The sequence below is a fragment of the Ceratotherium simum genome, chromosome 15 (genome assembly GCF_057802395.1).
Source record: "Ceratotherium simum simum isolate JZ-2026a chromosome 15, ASM5780239v1, whole genome shotgun sequence".
Classification (NCBI taxonomy): Eukaryota; Metazoa; Chordata; class Mammalia; order Perissodactyla; family Rhinocerotidae; genus Ceratotherium; species Ceratotherium simum.
In genome coordinates this window covers 14,283,517-14,305,576 of record NC_141914.1, presented here as the reverse complement: position 1 = coordinate 14,305,576, position 22,060 = coordinate 14,283,517, and the positions used below count along the sequence as shown (strand labels likewise).

Here is a 22,060-nt window from a genome sequence, read left to right as displayed (position 1 = left end):
AACAATCCTATCATCCTAATATCCTGAAAATCTTTTTTCTTTTTTTCTATACCTATACAAATTTTGTTTATATGCATGTGTTTTCTCATACTTTGTAATCCTATTAACCAACAAACGTTACCTATATTTTTACTTAAAAATGTGTTGTGTGATTCTTAAACTATTTGTGGTTGAAATTTTTAGAGGCTTTGTGCCATTCCCTCAGATACACCCATCATCATTTGTTTAGTCATTTCCAACTCGTGAATCATTATGCTCTTTCGGTTTGAGTTTTCACTTTATTTGCGAATAAACTATTGCAATCTCTATAGCAAGGATCATCCTTATACTAATAGCCTTCTTCTGACCATTCAGCTACTTAAGATGAAGTCCCAAATGTATGATTAATGAATCATGGGGTATAAACATTCTCATTATTATCAACAGTATAGTTTTTTTTAAAAAGTGGAATATTTCTCACTTTGAGAGTGTTATATCTAGCCTTTAGAATTTTGCTATATTTCAATATCTCATCAGTGTCAGCTATCCTCTTTACTGGTAACTCTTTCCTCCTCCATCCCTTAATTGAAACCATGACTTTTCATTAGGGGGCATCTTCCCTGCCACATTCTCAAATAGTGCTTGTTTATTTTCTCGTATCCTGATTTCCTCAAGACCAGGAAGAGGGATAGGTGCCTTCCTTGCTCTCTGTTGCTGCTTCTAATTATTACTTCAATCCTGTAATTAAAAAAAAAAAAAGTCCTGCCCTTTATGGTTACAGGCATTTAACTATAATAGTACTTCCGAATGGGGTTATTTGTGTACCACCATCAAAATTTTTTGCCATATTTGCATACCACCATTACTACTATTAAATTTTATTCTTGGAATTATTGTAATTGTTTTACTTACATAAATTTATTTTAAGCAGAGACTGATCTAGGCACTAATATTTGTGAGGTCCACGAAATCCACTTGATATATTAATTATATTTTAATATACGGTACCCAAATACATAAACATTAAATTTTTATAAAGTTTGTCCAGATTCTGAGAAGTTGGCAGCACAAATGGTATAACTTTTTGAATATCCCTGAAACTCCCTATAAAGACAGAGTAACTAGAATAGTAAAACTACTACTAGTAGTAGAGAGGCGCTATTACAGGAGCACTGAGTAACAATATATCCACATTAACAGGTGGGGACAAACCCTCAGGCCGCTGTGGTATCAGCAACTGTGCAGAAAGAAACAGGGAAATTGACTGGGCTTCTGATGGCCCTTAGAACTGGAGAAATTCCCCCCCAAAACAACAGGTGATCGCTGGAAAGATACGCAGACTAATCTGAGAACAGCAGCAGAAGTGAAGAAAGGCGTTTGAGGCACCAAATTACCAGTGCCTTCAAGGGAAACAAGAAAAGGCTTGTTGTTGCTGAACCGGAGGAGACTTTTTCGACGTATCCCATACTGAGAAGAAACTTCAGGGAGTAGAATCCAAATGAAGCAGGACAGATCCAATAGGAGAAAGCAAAGAAGCAATTTAGATAAAAGGGAAGGATAGGAGGAAAGGAAGTACATCTCAGAAAGTACAATGGCGTATTATTAATCTCGAAAATAACAGAAGACTCGAAAATAACACTGAAGACTCTAGAAAAGCTAGCCTGGCCCACTCTTCCATGATAAAAATAAAAGTGCATTTAACTTAAACATGAGCAAAAGAAAAGGAATGGGGTAGAATCACATATAAAGATACAATAGGAGGGGCCAGCCTGTTGGGGTAGTGGTTAAGTTCCTGCACTCTGCTTCGGCAGCCTGGGGTTCACAGGTTTGGATCGTGGGCGCAGACTTATGCACCACTCATTAAGTCATGCTGTGGCAGCATCCCATATACAAAATAGAGGAAAATGGACACAGATGTTAACTCAGTGCTAATCTTCCTCAGCAAAAAGAGGAAGAGTGGCAACAGATGTTAGCTTAGGGCCGATCTTCCTCACCAAAAAAAAAAAAGATACAATAGGAAAAAAAAGAGAATAGAGAACAAGACAACATCCTTACAACAATGACAGCATATTAGAAAGACATGACTACAAAATAAATAAGAACTATATCCTCATAATTCAAAATGAGCTGAAAGAAATAAAGAAAATAAGACAAGCTGTAAAAAATTTTAGAAAGTCTGGTAAATGAATCAATTGGAGAGAAGAAAGCTTACAAAAGATAGGTGACAGAATTCAGGAAAGTGTTGGAAATAATAATTTTTGAAAATCACGCCAGAAATGAAGAGCACACTAGAACAAAAACAAAAACCTATAAACCCAAAAGCTATTGCATTAAGAGAAATGAAAAATAGGATGAGGGAAATTTTAAAATAAGTTAATAAATAACAAAATTTTAAAATAAAAAAAAAGATGAAAGAAATTCAAAGAAAACGATAGGCAAAGAAGATAAAAAATATGTATAACAGAAGACACTGAAGGAAATAAAGCAACAGACAGAAACAATACTAGAAATTATAATTCAAGTAAAATTTCTTAAAATAAAAAATGAATAGAAAATACATATTAAGAGATAATACTGTAGTAGCAAAATAGAACGGACAACATTTGTATATTCTTATAAAAGTAATGAACAAAGTCAGTGATGGGGAAAGAAAATCGGATTCTTTTCAGCTTTTTGACAGCAATTATGCTAGAAAATAATGTAGTAACATATTTAATGTACTCAAGGAAAGAAAATGTGAACTAAGGATTTTATAGTCAGCAAAATTAAACTCTTAATATAAAGACTACATAAAACCTGTTAGAATAATGTAAGAACTCAGGGAACATTTCTCCCACGTGCACTTCCTGAAGATTCTCCAAAAGAATACACTTCAGACTGGAAGGCATTCACATAAAGACTGGTGGTGGTGAGTGTTGAATATATATTTACATTTATCACTAAGAATGATTTAATTGTTATAAGGAATAGAGTAGTAATTAATATATGTTTTTCAATAAAGATACAATAGGTATCAAAAATGGGGAGGGCAATTGAAGGACTTTTGGCTATGGGGCATGAAGAGGTCAGTAGGAAAAAAACACATATAAAGCAGAGAAAATGTGTTAAAAACAACTGTTTCAGGGCCCTGGAAATTGACCAAAGGCGAGCATTTAGTTGAGAAGCATTTCTTCCTGATAAACCACTGGAGCTTCAGTGAGAAGCAGCAGAATCTATAGACTTCTTGCCTAGGGACCTTCCATTCCCTTCTCTAGCTTGGTTGGTGAGAAATGTAGTTTTACCATCTTGGAGCTGGCTGCAAAAACCAGCAGCTTTTCTTCCAGGAGAGGCAGACGTACATTAGCTCTGAGGGTGGAAATCCTACGCTTTGTCAGCTAGCAGGGACAAACTTGAAAGAATCAAATAAGGGAAAACTGCAGGTTGGTTAGCTTGGGTTTGCAGTCCTACTTGGGGTGAGTGGCAGACCATGTAGACATTTAACATGAAGATGTTGGAAATCAGAGAGCCATAAAAAAGCAGAGAGTTGTTGTCTACACATCCTGGGCTGACTGGGAAATTACACACATGAGTTGGGGGACATCTGAGAAAACCTGGTGAAAAAGAAAAGCTAGGGGAGTCTGGCTGCAACTTTGAATGCACTCCTTAACACACACACACACACACACACACACACATCTGTGTGTGGAGAGTGGAAGCCTAACGGGCTTGAGGCATTTGAGCACAACTTGTGCCAAACTCATTGGTTGACCAACAAAGGGGCTTTGCCAACGCAGGGCAAAGCCAAATTGAAAACATAAGAATTAGAATAAAAAGCTGAACAGAGAAATCAATGGCCACACACTATGAGGGAGATAGATTTTGCAACTTAAGTATGGGTTACTAAAATGAAAAAAAAAAGCTGAGGGCAAGCCCTGGGGGCCTAGTGGTTAAGTTGGGCGTGTTCCGCTTTGGCAGCCCAGGTTCGGTTCCCGGGTGCAGACATACACCACTTGTCTGTCAGTGGCCACGCTGTGGTGGTGGTTCACATACAAAAAAAAGATGAAGATCTGCAGCAGATGTTAGTTCAGGGCAAATCTTCCTCAGAAAAACAAAACAAAATGGAAAAAAAATACCCCACAGAATCTAGAATTGTCACATTATGGTTTTTTATAAATGTCCAGTTTTCAACAAAAATTATGAGACATGAAGGAAATAGGAAAATGTTATCTGTACCGAGGAAAAAATTAGTTAATTGAACGTGACTCTAAGTAGATCCAGATTTTGGATTTAACAGAATTTGAAGCAGCCGTTATAAGTAGGTTCAAAGGATTAAAGCAAAATATGATGACAATGAGGATGACATCAATAGGGAATATATGACAACAATAGGGAACCTTAGTGAAGAAATAGCAAACTATAAAATGAACTAAATGATTGTTCTAGAGTTGAAAAGTCAATAACACAAATCAAAAATTCACTAGATATTCTCAACAAATTTGATACGGCAGAAGAAAGAATCAGTGTATTTTATTATTGATCAACATAAATTATCTAATCTGAAGAACCAGGAGAAAAATGTTTGAAGGAAAATGAACAGAGCTTCGGAGCTATATAGGACAATATTAAGTGTCCTAACACATACGTAATGGGAGTCATAGGAGAGGTGAAAGAGAGGGAGATGAAACAAATATTTGAAGAAACAATGGCCAGAAACTTCACATCTTTGATTTTTTTAAACTTTCCCCAAAATTAATCTACACATCCAAGAATGTTAAAACCCAAAAAAGATAAGCACAAAGAGACACTAAGGCATATTATAATCAAACTGCTGAAAGCCAAAAACAAAGAGAAAATTATGACAGCAGCAGTTGTCATAATTTTGCAGTTGGAATCAGCAAGGAAAAACAACAACAACAAAACTCATCACTCACAGGGGACCAATAACACAATTAATGGCTCACTTCTCACCAGAAACAACGGCGATCAGAAGACTTATTCAAAATGCTCAAAGAAAAAACAGCCCACTAAGAATTCCACATTCAGCTAAATTATCCTTCAAAAATAAAAATGAAAAAAACTGAGAGAACTTGTTGCAAGTAGATTTGTCCTGTGTGAAATCCTGAAGTAAGTCCTTCAGACAAATTGTGTCAGTCATACAATAGATTCTAACCAGCAATAAAAAGAAAGGAGCTACTGATACATGCGTAAATTTCAAAACCATCATGCTAAGTGAAAGAAGTCAAGCTTAAAGATCACACACTATGTGATTACATTTATACGAAATTCTAAAAAAGGCAAAACTATAGTGACAGAAAATCAATGATTGCTTGAGGCTTTGGGTGGAGGGAAAGAATTGACTGCAAATGGACATAGAGTTCTTTTGGGAGTGATGGAGATATACCATATTCTGACTGTGGTGATATTTACATAATTATACATTTGTCAAAACTCATTGAACTGTACATTTAAATGGATATATTTTATTGTATGTAAATTATACTTTAAAAAACCAGATAAAAAGGAAAAACAAAAAGGTAAATCCTTCAGTCTGAAAGGAAATGACACCAAAGAGTAACTTCAATCCATGGGCTAGAATGAAGAGCACAGGAAATGGTAAATATATGGGTACACATAAAAGGCTCTCTATATATTTCTTCTCTTTTCTTCTCTTAATTTCTTTAAAGAACATGAAATTCTTTAAACTATTAATTGTTGCACTGTACTGTTGGGTTTCTTATACATACATATAATCATATATGTGTGCAGTTTATTATATATATTATACATATTACATATATAAATAATATATATGCAATATACTTGACGATAATAATAAAAGGAGGAGATATACTGGAGCAAGTTAAAAAAAAACAAAGTCAAAAAATGGACATAGAAACAGACACATAAATGATCCTGACGTTAGAGTTATCCAACAAGGACGTTAAAATAACTCCTTTTAATATATTCAAGAACATAGAGAAGAAGATAAAGGAAGTAAATGAAAAGATGGACAATCTCATCAAAGAATTAAGAATCTATCAGAAACAATAACTTAAAAATATAATATCAGAAATTAAGAGCTAATTGTTGGGGTTGAAAACTTACTGGAAGTCATAAAAAATAGAATTTGTGGTTTGGATAAAAGGTCAATAGAAAATTCCCAAACTGAACCACAGAAAGGAAAAAATGTAGAAAATATAGAAAAAAGTAGTAAGGATATATAAAAATATAAATTTAGGCACATCATTTTCACACTAGCAACCTAACATCACAAATTTTAATGCTAATAAAAAAACATGCAAGTATTAGAAGTAATGAGTGAATTTCTACAGAATCTGAGAAAGGGGAAAACTTTTCTTAATTATGACTCAAAATTAAGACCAATAATGAAAAACAGCGATAGATTTTATTTCATAAAAGTAAGAATTATACTGCATTGGAAACAATGTCATAAGAAAGTAAGGATAGACGACAAACTGGGAAAATATTTGCAGCTTACAGCACAAGGGATTAATAGCTTTTATAATAGGACATTTTCAGCATAATAAGGATAATAACTATAAAGAATTGAAACTCATTGGTTGTTTAAATCCAAAAGAATTCATGATATTTAACACAAAACACTTATTGGTCACCTTCTAAGAATGTTAGTGAATCAATTCATTTTTAAAACTGGTAAATGAAGAGAAAGAATTAAGTATCTTTTCTGCTTTTCTTATACAAATTGCACATCTAATAAATGGTGATGAAAAGAAGTTTCTCTTTATAGGAATACTTCAGACAATAAATGAAGGAATGATAGAATTAGAACATCACTATTTGGCAACCCATAATGAATCAATGGGTCTAGGCAATACTCGTCAGTGGCTTTTAACATCACACAACCAGAATTATGTGCTTCTGATGTAACTATACAACGTCATCTATGAAGTACTCTTTCCAAAAAAACAAAGAAGGTAAACAAAAACCTTAATGCGATCAAACCTCTATATCTAAATACAAGGTGAAAGAGGAACATGGCAATACCACAGGGATGTGAGAGCAAAATCCAGCCTGTGGGTAATTCTATAGGACAAATCATTAAATTTACTCAACAAATACATTGCAAAGGAAAAACAGGAAATATAAGATAGCTTTCAGTTTAAAAGAGACTTATCAAATGATCACAATGCATTGAGTTTATTTGAATCCTAGTTTAAACATGAACAAAATGTAAAAATAAAAATTATGAAGCTGATTGGATATTTGATGATATGAAGGACTTACCAGTTCTTTTAGTTCTGGTAGTGGCATTATGGCTATATTTTTTACAATATTCTTATCTTTTAAAGATTTATTCTAAAATGAATGGGATATCTTGGATTTTCCTCAAAGTAATCTGGGAGGCGGGCACTTGATAAGGGTTTAAATGAAACAAGATTGCCTATGAGTTGAAAATTGTTGAAGTTGTATGTTCAGTACATGAGAGCTCATGATACTATTCTATATAATTTTGCATATGCTTGAAATTTTCCACAATTAGAGGTTTTTAATTTTTTCATGAATCACCTAAAATCATCTCCAGTTCTGCCAACTATATGTAGTACACTTTGAGAAAAACCAAACATTCTCTCTCTTCCTAAATTTACCGTTCATATCCTCTAACCCAGGGGTTGTAAAACTATGGCCTGTGGGCCTAATCTGGCGTGCTGCCTAATTTTGTAAATAAAGTTCTATTGGATCACAGTCAGGCCCATTGACTTACTATTGTCTATAGGTACTTTCATGCTACAATGGCAGAGTTGAGTAGTTGTGACTGAGACTGTACAGACCACAAAGTCTAAAGATATTTGCTGTCTGGCCCTTCAAAGAAAAAGTTGACTCCTGCTCTAATCTCCCAATCATCATCCATTATGCTTTGAAGATGGTGGTATCTGTATTGTAAATCTCTTATCCTGCCTAAACTCTGATGCAACCCTGGGTGAATTCAGTGACCATGCAGATGACCTATCCAATATCTCCCTCTCAGTTCCTCCCACTGTCATCTCTGCTGTCTCCACTCCATTTCAGCCCTCTACCCTCACAATCTCATCTGGGCCATTATCACCACACATATTTGCTCCATCTACAAAATCACTAATTCAAACTTATAAACACCTCTTCTTCCAGTTTTTTTGTGCAACTAGTCCTGTCTCAGCTGCTCTCTGTCCTCATTGGGTCTTTTAATGAGTTGATCTTTCTACTTTCTCTCAATACATCAGCTTTCTTTCTTTGCTTCCTTCTTTATCTAGCTAAAGTTCCAGAGTCCACCATTTCAATAACATTCTTGCTAATACCCCAAATCCCTTGGCTCTTTTTTTTTTTCCCATCAATCTAAAGAGAATCCAATTGTGGTGGACTCCAACTACCTACATTTTAATGCCCAGGCCCAAGCAGCCAAGCACTGCTGGAGAAAGCCACAGTGCAAATTGTTTCCACCACAATTTCATACTGTACTCAAAAGGATGTTCAACACTAACCAAAACCGAGGCACTGCTTGTCCGGCCGTGCTGTGGTGGCGTCCCACATACAGCAACTAGCAGGATGTGCAACTACGACATACAACTGTCTACTGGGGCTTTGGGGAGAAAAAGGGAAAAAGGAGGATTGGCAATAGATGTTAGCTCAGGGCCGGTCTTCCTCACAAAAAAAAAAAAAAAACAGCTCCTGTTAAGGTGATCAATAACTTCCGTGTTCCTAAGTACAATCCAATAGCCATTTTATCCTCTCAGAAACATCAGAATCAATGGCTACTCTGTTTATGAAATACTATCTAGGTTTTTCTGACCCAACTCTCCCCCGGTTTACTCCTGCCTCTTTAGTTACTCCTCTGTATCTTTTGAAGATTCATCTTTCTCCATCCATCACCATGGACTCTGTTGAAGAGCCACATTGTGTTTCTCACTTGATTTTTTCTCCCTAATTTCTTTCACTCCCACACTCAGCACCCACACTCAGATGGCTCACCAATTTGCGTCTTCAGCTTAAACCTCTCTCCTAGATCAGGAATTGTATATCTAGCTGTTTACCTGACATCTCCTGTATGTCTCAACTTCATGTCTAACTCAACATGTACAAAATCAAACTCAAAGTAATCCCTGCATGATCTGATCATCTTCTAGTGTTCTCTAACCCAATGAGTAATTCCTCCAATTTTTCTGTTCCACATATTTGAAGGCGGAACATCATCCTTGACACTGCTTTTCATTCCTTACTCCACATATGCAATCCACCACCAAATCCTGTAGGGTGAATCGCCTAAACATGTTTCTAATCTGAACATTTCTCTCCATCTACCTCATTGCCACCCTACTCAATGTTACCGGCATCTCTCACCTAGATTTCTGCCATTGTCTCCTAACTGATCCTCGTTACCCTTTCTGCTCCTCTTCAATTCATTCTCTACACTTTGGCCATAAAGAGTTTTATAAAATGCAAAACAAACAAATCAAAACAGCCAGCTTTCAATTAGTTTCCGCAGCTCTTAGGATAAAGACAAAACTTTTCCAGACTAATCAATCTCTCTAGACTCATCTTCAACTGATTCCCTTTCAATCCCTCTGCTCCAGCAGTAATGGCTTTTAAAGTCCCCACAGCTATCGTTTCTCCTTCCTACCACAGAGCCTTTGTACATCCTGTTCTTTGTAAAACTGTGTTCCCCACATGCACATGATTAACATCTGCTCCAGCATCACTTCCCCAGGAAACCTTTCTTGATTTTTCTATTATACTCTCTCATAACACTGTCCACTTTCCCACTGCAAGAGCACTTCTCACTGTTGCAATTTGATATTTGTTTGCTTTTTTGCTTAACGCTTGTCTCCTTTCATTGGACTTCATGATTCCAGAGGGCAAAGTCATGTCTGTATTGTACACCACTGCATCCTTGGTGTCTAGCACAGTAAGCACCCAAAAATATTTGCTGGATAAAGATTAAATACAAGAATTTAAGGAGAGCCAGCATTCAAGTTTAAGAACAAACTATGCTGTAAAAACAGACACATAAATCAACGGAGCAGAATAGAGAGCACAGAAATAAACCCACACATATATGATCAATAAATTTAAGACAAAGGAGCCAAGAATATTCAATAGGGAAAGGATGGTCTCTTAAATAAATGGTGTTGGGGAAACTGGACAGCCACATGAAAAAGAAAGAAACTAGACCTGTACCTTACACTATACACAAAAATCAACTCAAAATGGATTACAAAGTTGAACCTAATTCCTGAAACCATAAAACTCCTAGAAAAAAATATAGAGGGTAATCTCCTTGACATTGGTGTTGCTAATGATTTTTTGGATTTGACATCAAAAGCAAAGGCAACAAAAGCAAAAATAAAGTGGGACTACATCAAACCAAAATCTTCTGCACAGCAAAGGCAACCATCAACAAAATGAAAAGGCAACCTACTAAAAGGGAGAAAATATTTGCAAATCATATATCTGATAAGGGGTCGATATCCAAAATATAAAGAACTCATACTACTCTATAACAAAAAAATAAAAATCCAATTAAGAAATAGGCAGAAGAACTGAGTAGACATTTTTCCAAAGAAGACCTCCAAATGGCCAACAATGTTGAGGATATGAAAAGATCCTCAACATCACTAATCATCAGGGAAATGCAAATCAAAACCACAATGAGATAGCACCTCACACCAGTTAGAATGGCTATTAACAAAAAGACAAAAAATAAGTGCTGGTGAGGATTCAAAGAAAGGAATCCTCATACATGTTTGGTGTAAATTGGTGCAGCTACTATGAAAAACAGTATAGAGATTTCTCAAAAAATTAAAAATAGAACTATCATACAATCCAGCAATCCCACTTCTGTGCATATATTTGACAGAAATGGAATCACTATTTAGAAAAGATATTTGCACCCCCATGTTCATTGCAGCATTATTTACAATATCCAAGACACGGAAAAAAACCTAAGTTTCCATCAATGGATCAGTGGATAAAGAAAATATTCCAATATACAGTGGAATATTATTCAGTCATAAAAAAGAAGGAAACCTTCCCTTTGTGACAATGTAGATGGACCTTGAGGGCATTACGCTAAGTGAAATAGACAGAGAATGACAAATTCTGTATTATCTCACTTACATGTGCAATCTAAAAGACAAAACTAAACTAAATTCTTAGATACAGAGAACAGATGGGTGGTTGCCAGAGGCAGGGCGTGGGGGCAAAATAGCTGAAGGTGGTAAAAAGGTACAAATTTCCAGTTATAAGAGAAATAAATCCTGAGGATGTAATGCACAGCATGATGACTATAGTTGATAATACTGTATTGTATATTTGAAAGTTGCTAAGAGGGTAGATCTTAAAAGTTCTCATCACAAGAAAAAAATTTGTAACTGTGAGGTGATGGATGTTAACTTATTGTGATAATCATTTTGCAATATATACATATATGAAATCATCATGTTGCACACTTAAAACTAATACAATGTTATATGTCAATTATATCTCAATAAAACTGAAAAAAAAAGTCAAAGAACAAACTATGCCTCTAGGCAGGGTAATAGCATGTAGTTAGACTGAACTTATCACAATTATATTATCAAGATTATATTGCTACTGTTACTACCACTTCTATTATTATATTACTCTTCTTATTATTCGTATTACCCCCCTCCTCCTTCTGTTACAGTTACCCATCCTCCTCCTCTTCCTACTTTCAATAACAATATTAACAGCCCCCAGAGTCTTTTGTTATCATCTGGAAATTATAGCCACATTGTACTCTTATAACTACAGATTTTTAAATGCATCAAAATCTTACAATCTGAAGCATCATGGGATCCAGTAGCATTCAAGTTAAGGAAGGCTCAATTACAATAACCCAAGGCTTTACTCAGAGAATTGGGTTTCCTGGAATGACCGGAAGCTCCTAATCTAGGAGGAAACCCTGTCAAGTGAAAACGAAAAAGGAGCAAATGCCAAACTGTGTGTTACATTCCCGCCCTCAGCACTAACCCACACAGGAAGAAAATACCGTGAAAAGAGAACAGAATCCCTCTCAGCTGGGCCCACGGGGAACATGGGCACAGGGTTTAGACATGGTTTTGTGAGCAGACTGGGGAGGGGAGAAACTCAGATGACAGCAGAAAGGAAAGAGGAAGAGGTGTCAACCGCCTCTGGTCGCTCAGCATTTGCACATTTAGATTCTTCTACACGACTTCAATTTGCACTTGATTCTGCGCTTCATAAGTGTTTGTACTTTGTTTGTGCTTTGCTTACCCAATTGGCCTGTAAACTTGAAGATCTCACAGGGATATAAGAGAAAAATGGCACAAGTGAGAGAAGATCAAAAGAAGAAAGAGGAAAAACTGTGTCATTGGGTGAGGAGTCGGCAGGGCTTTCCAGTGGCAGCTGCCTTGTCTGAGTTCAGCGTCTACCCTTTAGCTCTACACCAGGCTTACACTTTCGGCCACTCCATGGTAAAGAACTTTTTTCCTTTTCTGTTTTGCTTCCTTTGTACACAAATACACAATACCAGAACTATTTCTCTAATACTGAGGCCATTTAGTTTTTTTAATCTTGTCCAGCTGACCAGCAGCAAAGTTATAATCAGAAGACTAGGAATTTTCCAACCCCACAGGGTGTAGACACGGCTTCTGCCTCTCCAGTGACTTGCCATTTTTAGTAGCTACAAGCGTGGCTCCCTTGGGTTGCCCATTATTTTAAGAAATATGCTTTCCTTAAAGGCAACACCACTCTCCTGTCTAGATAATATATTGTCTCTTCTCCATTGCTGTTTTCATGTTGAGCCATCCTATATCCTATTTCCTATAGGCTACATCAATCCATGTTGCCAATTCTCGATGGAGCAGACATTAAGAGACGCAATAGTATAGTTTACAGATTTAGGCAGAAGGTACGAAATCTATGTCTAAAGCCAAGGTCAATGTGTACTTGTGCTAATGTATGGCGAATGTCTCGTTGGCCTCCCAATTAGGCAAATACAAAGAGAGGGAGGAGGACTCATTTTTGATAAGAACTAAAAGATAGAGTTCACTCATTACTATTATTACTATTCTTGGTGAAAACTACCATTTACCAAACCCTTACCATTTGGCAGGAACTATGCTAAGTGCTTTACACAGATTATCTCATTTAATCACCAAAATAATAGTACTTATGAAGGAGGTACTATAATTATCCGTATTTCTTATATAAGGAAACAAAAGGTTAGAGACTTGAAACAACTTGCCAAAGATGATATATATAGTAAAAGACAAGCCAACATTCAAATCCAGGCTACCTGACCCAAAATTGTGTAGCTAAACATTGTTCTATACAGGTCTCCTTATTTCCCTTTACTCAACCTCACCTTATCCCCAATTGAACTCAAATACTTTTTTCCTCTTCTTGGAAAACAGCAATGTAAACAGGGCATTGTAAGGTCATGGAGGAGGAGGCCCTGGTCTATAGGTGAACTGTTTCAATACCATTGTCTTATCTCTTGATATGAAATGGAGAGGAGATAATAAATCCACACCTTCTGCTCATCATGAATCAGCTCCGTGCCTCCTCTAACATAGACTTCATGAGTTAATTTTTGTTGGTTTTCTTCTATTACCAGGCTACTTTGCCCCTGAGTTAAAAATATTCCATTTCCAGTGCATTTTCTATTTGTTGGCTTTCGTCTTCATTTTTTTCCATTAGTAGAAATGGAAATCATTTATTTTAGGACCAAGCAATTTAGGGTAGGCATTATTATCATCATTTTCCAGATGGGCTCAGAGAAGTTACATGACAGGCCCCAGGTGAAATTCATTTCTAGCCAGAAAGTAGCTAGAACTTAAACCTAGGATTCCTGCCTCCAAATGCAGGCCTCTAAAACAGGGATGTGTGACTGCTACATGTCCAGCAGCCTCCTTGGCACTTTACACACCTTATGCTAAATATATCCACAGCCACTTTCATAAATTCTCCCACAAACCTGCCCAGCTTCCTTTCCCTCCCATCTTAGTGAATGGCACTACCATTCAGATATGTGTGCCAGACACCAGGTGTCGTCTTCAATTTTTCTCTCTCCTTCACTCATACTGCAATTGTCCTATATCCACTCTATTACCAATTCATATCTGTCTTATGCCCAACTCATAAAATTTAACATTTTCTTTCTATATCTACCCAAACTACCGCTCTGTCTCCTCTGGGCTACTGGGCTTGTCTCCTAACACATCTCTGCCTTTTCCTTCCTGTCTACCTTCACTCCATTCTCATACTGAAACCAGCATGACGTTCTTATAACACAAATACAGTCAGGCCATAAATGTCATGCCATCTTTTTGTTGAAAATATTTCAATGTCTTCCCATGGCTCTTAGATAAAAATTAAAACCTTGAACACGGCTGACAAGGCCTGGCATGATTTGGTTTTTACCATATCTCCCAGTTCATCCCTTAATCTCTGCACTGCAGTCCCAGTGGTATTTTTCCATTTCCTCAAACTCTACAAAGCCCTCACACAAGCTGTTCCCTCTCTCTGGACCACTTACACATCTCCCACCTCCTAAATGATGTTAATGTCTCCTCATTCTTCAGGCCTCAGCTCAGGTGTTGCTTTCTCAGGGTCAGTTTCCCTGGCCTTTATTACATGCTCTCTCACAAGATGGTTGTCGTCCTTATGACTTATCACTGTTGCAATTTTACATTTACTTATGGAATTATTTGATCAATTTCTGTCCTCCTTTCCAGGCAATACCTCTTTCTGTTCAACTTTTGTGTATTTAACACCATGCCTAGCACATGGTTGGCTCATAATGCATATTTGTTGAATGGATGAGAACTGAATGAAAGCATGTGATTCCTTCCCTCTACACAGTTACGCTTACCATTTGTCTGGATGAGTAGGTTGTAGATTTTAGTCCAGATGCCCTCTGGATACAGAGTAAAGCTACATTCGTACTTCCCAGTGAGTGAGGAGGACGTGTTCCTTAAGTGCAAAGTCCACTGCAACACATTCCCGGGAATTTCTCTGGAAGTCACCATTGACTCACAAGAACTCTCATTGGCACAGTAGGAGCCATACTGGGGATGATAAAGGGCAATCAGGTCCAAATTATCAGTGACCTTGGACCATTGCATCTGCACCAAGAAGCCTTTCTTCTGTATTTGGCAGGTCAGGTTGACATCAGAGCCAGGTAAAGCATAAATGTCTTCATTGAACCTTTCTTCCCATACCCCTGAAAAGGAAGGACATGTGCCATCAGTTTGTGTCCTTCGCATGAAGTGACTCAATTAAAAACCTTGGTCACTTTGATGAGGTGAGGGAGCAACTGAGGAATTTTCTCCCTAGCTGCCTTAGTGGTAGGAGAGAGCTTGTACATGATCCAGATAGAGAAGCATGATTCTCCATGTAAATGAGGAGGCATTTGCTTAAGGACACTAGAGGAACTTGTTGACTTCTGAATATCCATCTCTTTGTCTGTTGGTCTGTCAAAAAAATAATTTAAGGTCTCTGACTACCTGTGAACAGACTTAAGACTATTTAAAAACTGAAGTCCATCAGCAAACTTATGACAGCTATTCTTACAATGAGTATAATGGCTTTTTTGGTTATGAATCAATAGATCTATATAACACACAAACAGTATTTTCTGAAACTGAGAAAATAACTATGTATATAACATAGGCTTTTGCATAGACTATCTTTTTTAATCCTCACACACCAAAGAGTGATGTTGCTAGTATTCTTCATCAAAGAGGACACTGAGGCACAGAGAGACTAATTGATTTGCTTATAGTCACATCTCAGTAAAAAACCATGAATTCAGTTGCCTAGAGTCCATGCTCTTTCTATAACCGTCATAACCTCCAAACTGCCTCCCAAATTGGTTGGGAAGAGTAAGAAACTTGACATTCAATATATGAGGATAAAAAAGGCCTTTCGCTTCCATGTAGTTAGGGTTCCTCAGGAAAAGAGGGGAGAAAATACCTCAGGCGGAATTTCCATGAAAGATAAACCTTTGGTCAGCATCATCTATAATCAACACTTTGAAATACTAGACATAAAAGAAGATTCTCTCCTATCAGTTCTCTGACCAAATGGTACAGGGCACTTAAAATATGTTGAGCATTGAGCCTTTGACGTGCCTTCAATAGTGTAGCCTCAGTTTTAGAATTAACATGGAATACTGTTACAGGAATGATATATTATTGTGACAAGTACCACTGAAGCTCACAAAGGGAAAAGATAAAAAGATGACAAGCAACTGAGAAGAAACAAGGCTCTCAAGGTACTTGACAAATGGGAATTATTACACTTTTATGGATACAAAACTTTGGGTAGGCAGAGGTTAGTACAGATTAATGTAGCTCCCTGTGAGTTCTCCTTGGCCTGATAATGTGCCTCTGATCCTATCCACAGTATTATATTCCAAAGTCTCCTTTGATTTAGAAATTCTCCTTAAAACCTTCGTATCTCTATCTGAAAAGCACAGTTAATTCTTAAGACACTCAGGCTCACTATAATGCCCCCAGGCAATGGAGAGCAGAACTAATCTTTCCTCCTGCTATTTTTAAATAGGCCCTTTAGGCACTGGTTCCCACTGTCTTGAGGACACAGTTTGTCTCTTAGGTCCATACCTACAGATGCCTCGTTAAAATTCAATGTATGTTCAACTCCCAAAGACATTAGCATTTGGAGGAGAAATGCTTGTTATATCCAAAACAAAAAGGATACCTGAGAGAGAGAAAAAGTTGAGCAAGGATCTCTGAGCATTGAAGGCTGTGTGATTTTTTTAGTATTCCGGAGTTTTTCTGACTACCATTTGGAGAGCATTTCATTTCCAAGAAGCACAATTTCCCAGTGACTCCAGAGATCCTCTTAGGAAGGAAATGGGTGAAAATGTCTCAGAGCAGTGGCACAAAACACTCATTGCCTTCTTGTTTTTAGTGTTCGTTAGTAATCATTTCTAGACTCTAACATCTCTCCAGTATCTGCCACTTTTAAATACATAACTGAAAACCTTGGTAACGATCTGCCTTTGGTGATCAATTTTGGCAGCAGTCACAGACATTTCAAAAGAACAGAGGCCCCATTTGCCCCTAAAGCAGCCAATCTGACAACAGAGGACAACAGGAAGGCTTACCCCTGATAAGATGTATCTGGATGATGGCGTAGACAGCACAGTATGTCCATCTCTTCTCCATCGTTTCCCGAAGGCCTTACATCAGCATTTCCATAATGATCGCAGAAGCCAATTGATGCTTTTAACGAAGCAAACTCCAGCCACCCTATTCATGCTGAAAAACCCCAAATCTACCACATGCCTGGGTCTGTTTATCACTTGGCAAGACCCCAGGAAATGAAACGTAGACAGGAAAGTAGTGTGGTTCAGAGCTAAGTATAACCTTCAACAGAACAATGTTGAAATTGTTCTCTGAAATCTTGTGTATCACCTTCGTTAAAAGGTTTTTCAGTACCCAAAGATTCTCTCCTTCAGGATCTCTGTGTCAGTCAAGCTGCTTCTAAAATCCAAACAAAGGAAATCATGCAGAGCAGTTCATAATGTGCTTTTTATACATTTCTTTTCAAGAGTACAGAGTCATTTAACAAATGTGAGCTTAGTGTCTTTCATAATAGTTTTTCTGTTCAATTTTACAATATGTTTCCTTTCCAGAATTGCTCCAGGGTGAAAGAACAAAGAATTAACACAGTTAATTTTAATAAAGTCTGACAAGTAACAGAGGGTAGCATCAGCTATCAAACTGCATTTTACTGTCTCCCCTCTTGCAGGGAAACCCACCTTTCCTTCACGTGGAGAAGGGAGGGCTCCTTTTCCTCCCTTCTCTGGGACAGGCTAGAGCTCAGGTGGGGATGTCTCCCACCCTGCTGGCTGGAGGCGTTTTTTGCTGACAGCAGAAGAGCTTGTCTGTGCCTCAGCCAAAAACCATATAGAGCAAGGCCAAAGCAATCGGAATCCAAAGGCAGAGAATCTCCTAGCTCAGCCAGCCACCAGGCCTGCAACATCTGGCCAGTCACTTCCATTGACAGAGGACTCAGCATAGGGTTCAGGGAAGTGACTCCTAGCACGTGATGACTGTTCCCTGCCAGATACCAATGTACTGGTTTTCCAGCTTGCGATAAAATAGGCCATCTTCACCTTCCAACATTAAGAAGACAAGCATTAGGCTGAGGACTACAGCGTCAGTTCACGTACAAAGAATAAAAGCGAATAAATATATGTGTCTGCATACTGCCGTATGAGAGATTGGTGAGATATTCTGTGACTCTCATCTTCACTACAACAATGTAGGTATTGCCAGCAAGCCTGAAGACGAACGAGAAGGCTGAGCTGTGTTTCCAGGTTCCAAGGCGGTTACCCTTTTGAGGTCAGAGGGAGATAAATCTGGCCAGGTTGTCACCATGTATCACGTCATCGTGTGTCATGACATCATGTCATGTCATCTTGGATATACTGATGTGTCCCTATGCAAGGACCTGGCAGGAATATGGATGATGCTGAGACATAAAGCATCGCCCTTGCCATTCAGGAGATTAGAATTTAGCTGGGAGAACAGAGAATTGCATATGGCGAAACAAGGGCTACTGTCTTCCTGGATGTCCAAGCTACCCTCTACAACACCCCTGCAAATACTTGCCATGACAATTGTCATACTTACACATTACTACTCAGCTAATGATGTTTCCTGCAAAGGCCAGAAGATGGAGTTACTTGTTCATAGTCCAGGGCTTCCCAAAGCTTTATTCCCACCCCCACCCCCACCTCCTCACTAAGTTTCAGATCACTAGAGGTGTTGGGTCAGGCGACGCTGACAGGGATGTTTTCAGGGAGGGCTGGGAAGTTCAAAGTCTTTGATTAAAAGGCAGGAGGAGACGTCATTGCCCTCAGTGTCTTCATCTCTTCCCTTTTCCCACTGGAAATTCCAGTAATTCACAGTGATGGAGTATAGTGGCAAAAACAGGCTAAGAGATCTACTGGGATGATCTTGATCTGTACGTTGGTGTTCCGATTAAACTGGGACACATTACAGGCCTGGGGAAGGATTTCAGTTACCTCACTCCACCTGTAATAGAAAGAGGAATTTACCCAAGTGGACATCAATAAAAATCTAAATTTATTAAGTTCTCTAAGAACAGTACCTCCCCTTGAAGCATTTAGAGGTCTCCCATCTCTTATTACTTTAAAGTAAAGCAACTCTTCACACACAAAAAATTCCCTCAAATTCAGAAAAAAGGGAAACTGTCATTTATTTTCCAGAGCTACAGAATCAATTTTAGTGGAATTCTTGCCTCTCATTGGGGTTCGGGTGCGCAAGGCACCTGTTCATTGGCCACTGGGCAAATCTGCCCTCTCTGGGTATTATTCAGAGCTTGGTTCATGGTTTTTATACCTAGAAACCTCTGTGGCCTGGAGTCATCAGATTTGACTGGTTTTCCTTTGGGACTTACCCAGGCTCTAGGAGAAGAAAAATTTCAGATGCCCACAGAATATTAATTGAACGCACCTGGTGTCCGGCAGCTGCATAACCCAGGAGACAGCCCCTCCATGGCTGTTTGCATGCAGCAGGTGGCAGCAAAACCCTGCAGACCTGCGCTGCTGTCCCAGGTGGTGGGAATTGCCTCCATGGCTTTTCAATCCTGATAATACTTTCTAAAGGCCCTTTCAGCGTGGGGATAGGCATTCTCTATACTTAAAAATAACTCTTCTGTGGAAGTCATGAAAATCTCTTCTATTATTCTCCCTGTTCACCAAATCCCAATTGCACAGCATTTCTTCTGCCTTAGATCAGAGTCTCCTGCATAAAAAGAGAAAACAGAAGCAGCCAGTTTCACACACAAAAAGAAATCTTGAACTTCTTGAACTTCAGAGGCAAATTCAATTATTTACAAAGAGAAGCGGGGGTGCACATTATTTCTGCTAGAGGCAAGCCATAATTGTGTGTTTTGGGCACACTTTTTAAGTGCTCCATCTAAACAGTTACCCTCAACGAGAAAAGAACATTTTCAGAAATAGGAAGTTGAGCAAAACGTAAACTTACTTCTGTGGTTTTCATAGAGGTTAACTCAAATATTAAGGCTAACTATCATAAAAAAATAAAATAAAAATGTGGAGTGTTATACCTTTGCACGTTTCTCTCCCAAAATACTTAGAAAACGTGATACTTAATCTTTCAGTTAATCAAAACATCTTTATTGAGTGCCAACTCATGGGATTACTGAAGAGGCATAGTTCTAGGCAATTTTAAAATATAAATGATAAAACACAGCCCTTGCTCTTAAAGCACTTACTGTTTGGCTGGGGAGAAGCATCCACATACACCAAAAGAGTCAAGAAACGTAAAGTACAGAACCGAATGAGTAGGCAGCACGGGACTTTAGAAAAGGAGGTGATTGCTTAGGAATCGAGTGAGCTGGGAACATCTCAAGTGTGGAACCTGCGCTTGGCTTCATATTATAGAAGTGAGTCTGGTGGAAACCAGGAGGTAAGTCATTCCGGATGGGGGAAAAAGTAAAAGCCAACACTTGGAAGTGTTGAAGTTCAAGGCTAATTCATTGAATCAGCTGTTATTGTGGAGCAGAGGCTTTATTGGGGAGTTTGGGGGCAAATAAAGCCATCCAAGGGATGAGCTTAGATTACGGAGGCTTTGAATTTTGGGCTATAGACTTTTTTCTTCATGTCAAAGAGGTTATAAGTTTTTCAGCAAAAGAATAACATATTTAAAGTAACATTTTAGAAGGATGAATTTGGTAGACATGTGTAGATTGAATAAAAGAAGGGAGAAAAGGGAGGCAGAAGACCTGTTAGGAGTCATATTTCTTTAGACACCTGAGGATGAGAGCCTGATGGTGGCAGTGGTTATGGCAAAGCATGATGGGGGCATGGACATTACAAAGAAAGAGGAGGTAAGTCTTGGTGTTCAACTGGACATGGAATCAAAATCTCCTCTGAAGTTTCATGCAGGAGAATAAGGAGAAAAGAAAAACTGTAATAGAGCTGGATTCCTGCGGGAAGAGCCACACTACCCAAGGAGCAATCGTCAAGGGATCATTGGACTTTGGACAAGAAGTGAGGAATAACCTGTTAGGGTCAGGTAGAGGCCCTGCCTCCATGAGAATCGAGTTCCTCCTTTTGGTTTTCTACTCAAATTTTATAAACTTTAAGAATTACTATCTAACGGAAAAGAAAGAATTTCATGAGACTTTCAGCATAGCAACCTGTTTTATCACCATCATTTCCACCATGCTGAATTCCATCCATTAAAGACTAATTTTAATTTAATACATTTTTCCAATGACAACATCAATATGTTTCATTATCAGAAAACATTTTAAAAGGATAACAAAGAAAATAAAAATCAGCCAGAAGCTTAACCATCCAAAGACAACCAGTACTTTTATTTTGCCTTATATCTTTCTAAACTTTTACATTAATATGCACAGTCATGGGTCGATTAATGATGGGGATACGTTCTGCTGTTTTAAGAATTGCGTTGTTAGGCGATTTCGTTGTTGTGGAAACATCATAGAGTGTACTTACACAAACCTAGAAGGTATAGCCTACTCACACCTAGGCTGTGTGGTACTAATCTTATGGGACCACCATCATACACGCAGTCTGTTGTTGAATGAAACATTAGGTGGCTCATGACTGTATATTATGAAGAAAATTGATTTTTACTATTTTTACCACAAGGACACTAAGCTGCACTTTTTTTCACTTCATAATATATTGTAGACATAAGCACATGTTATAGAACAAAGATAAACTTCTTTCTTTTAAAATAGTTGCGTAATATTTTATTGCATGGATGTACAGAAAAATAATTTTTAAGTAAGATAAATATAAAATTTCTGCTGGATATTTTACTTTGAAAAATAGAATTTAAAAATTCAATTGAATAATTATAGTTAGTAATCTTTGAATATTTCTTTTCAGTGGTAAGCTGAAATAAGGAGGGAGAGAGGGAAAGAGGGAGATTGAGAGAGAGAGAGAGAGAGAGAGAAAGAACGAGAGACGTTGATTTTGCCAAAGCCCTGGCAAAGCTAATGTTGACTCACTAATAACACAATAATGTTGACTTTTGCAGAAATGCAT

At 37.8% G+C, this 22,060-nt stretch overlaps 1 protein-coding gene across 2 annotated transcripts in view; it reads right to left on the bottom strand.

The window, feature by feature from the left end:
• CD96 (CD96 molecule) overlaps positions 1 to 17,352 on the bottom strand; it is a 91,918-nt gene extending 74,566 nt beyond the window's left edge. The window contains exons 1-2 of one of the 2 annotated variants that reach the window (XM_087439576.1): positions 17,090 to 17,351; positions 14,831 to 15,181 (exon numbers count right to left, since the gene is read on the bottom strand). In XM_087439576.1, the coding sequence (XP_087295702.1) occupies positions 14,831 to 15,181; positions 17,090 to 17,150 (412 nt within the window). In that variant the 5' untranslated portion in view covers positions 17,151 to 17,351. Of the gene's footprint in view, positions 1 to 14,830; positions 15,182 to 17,089 lie in introns of both variants that reach the window. The other variant, XM_087439577.1, reaches the window with a different exon arrangement.
• Between the last annotated feature and the right edge of the window lie 4,708 nt (positions 17,353 to 22,060).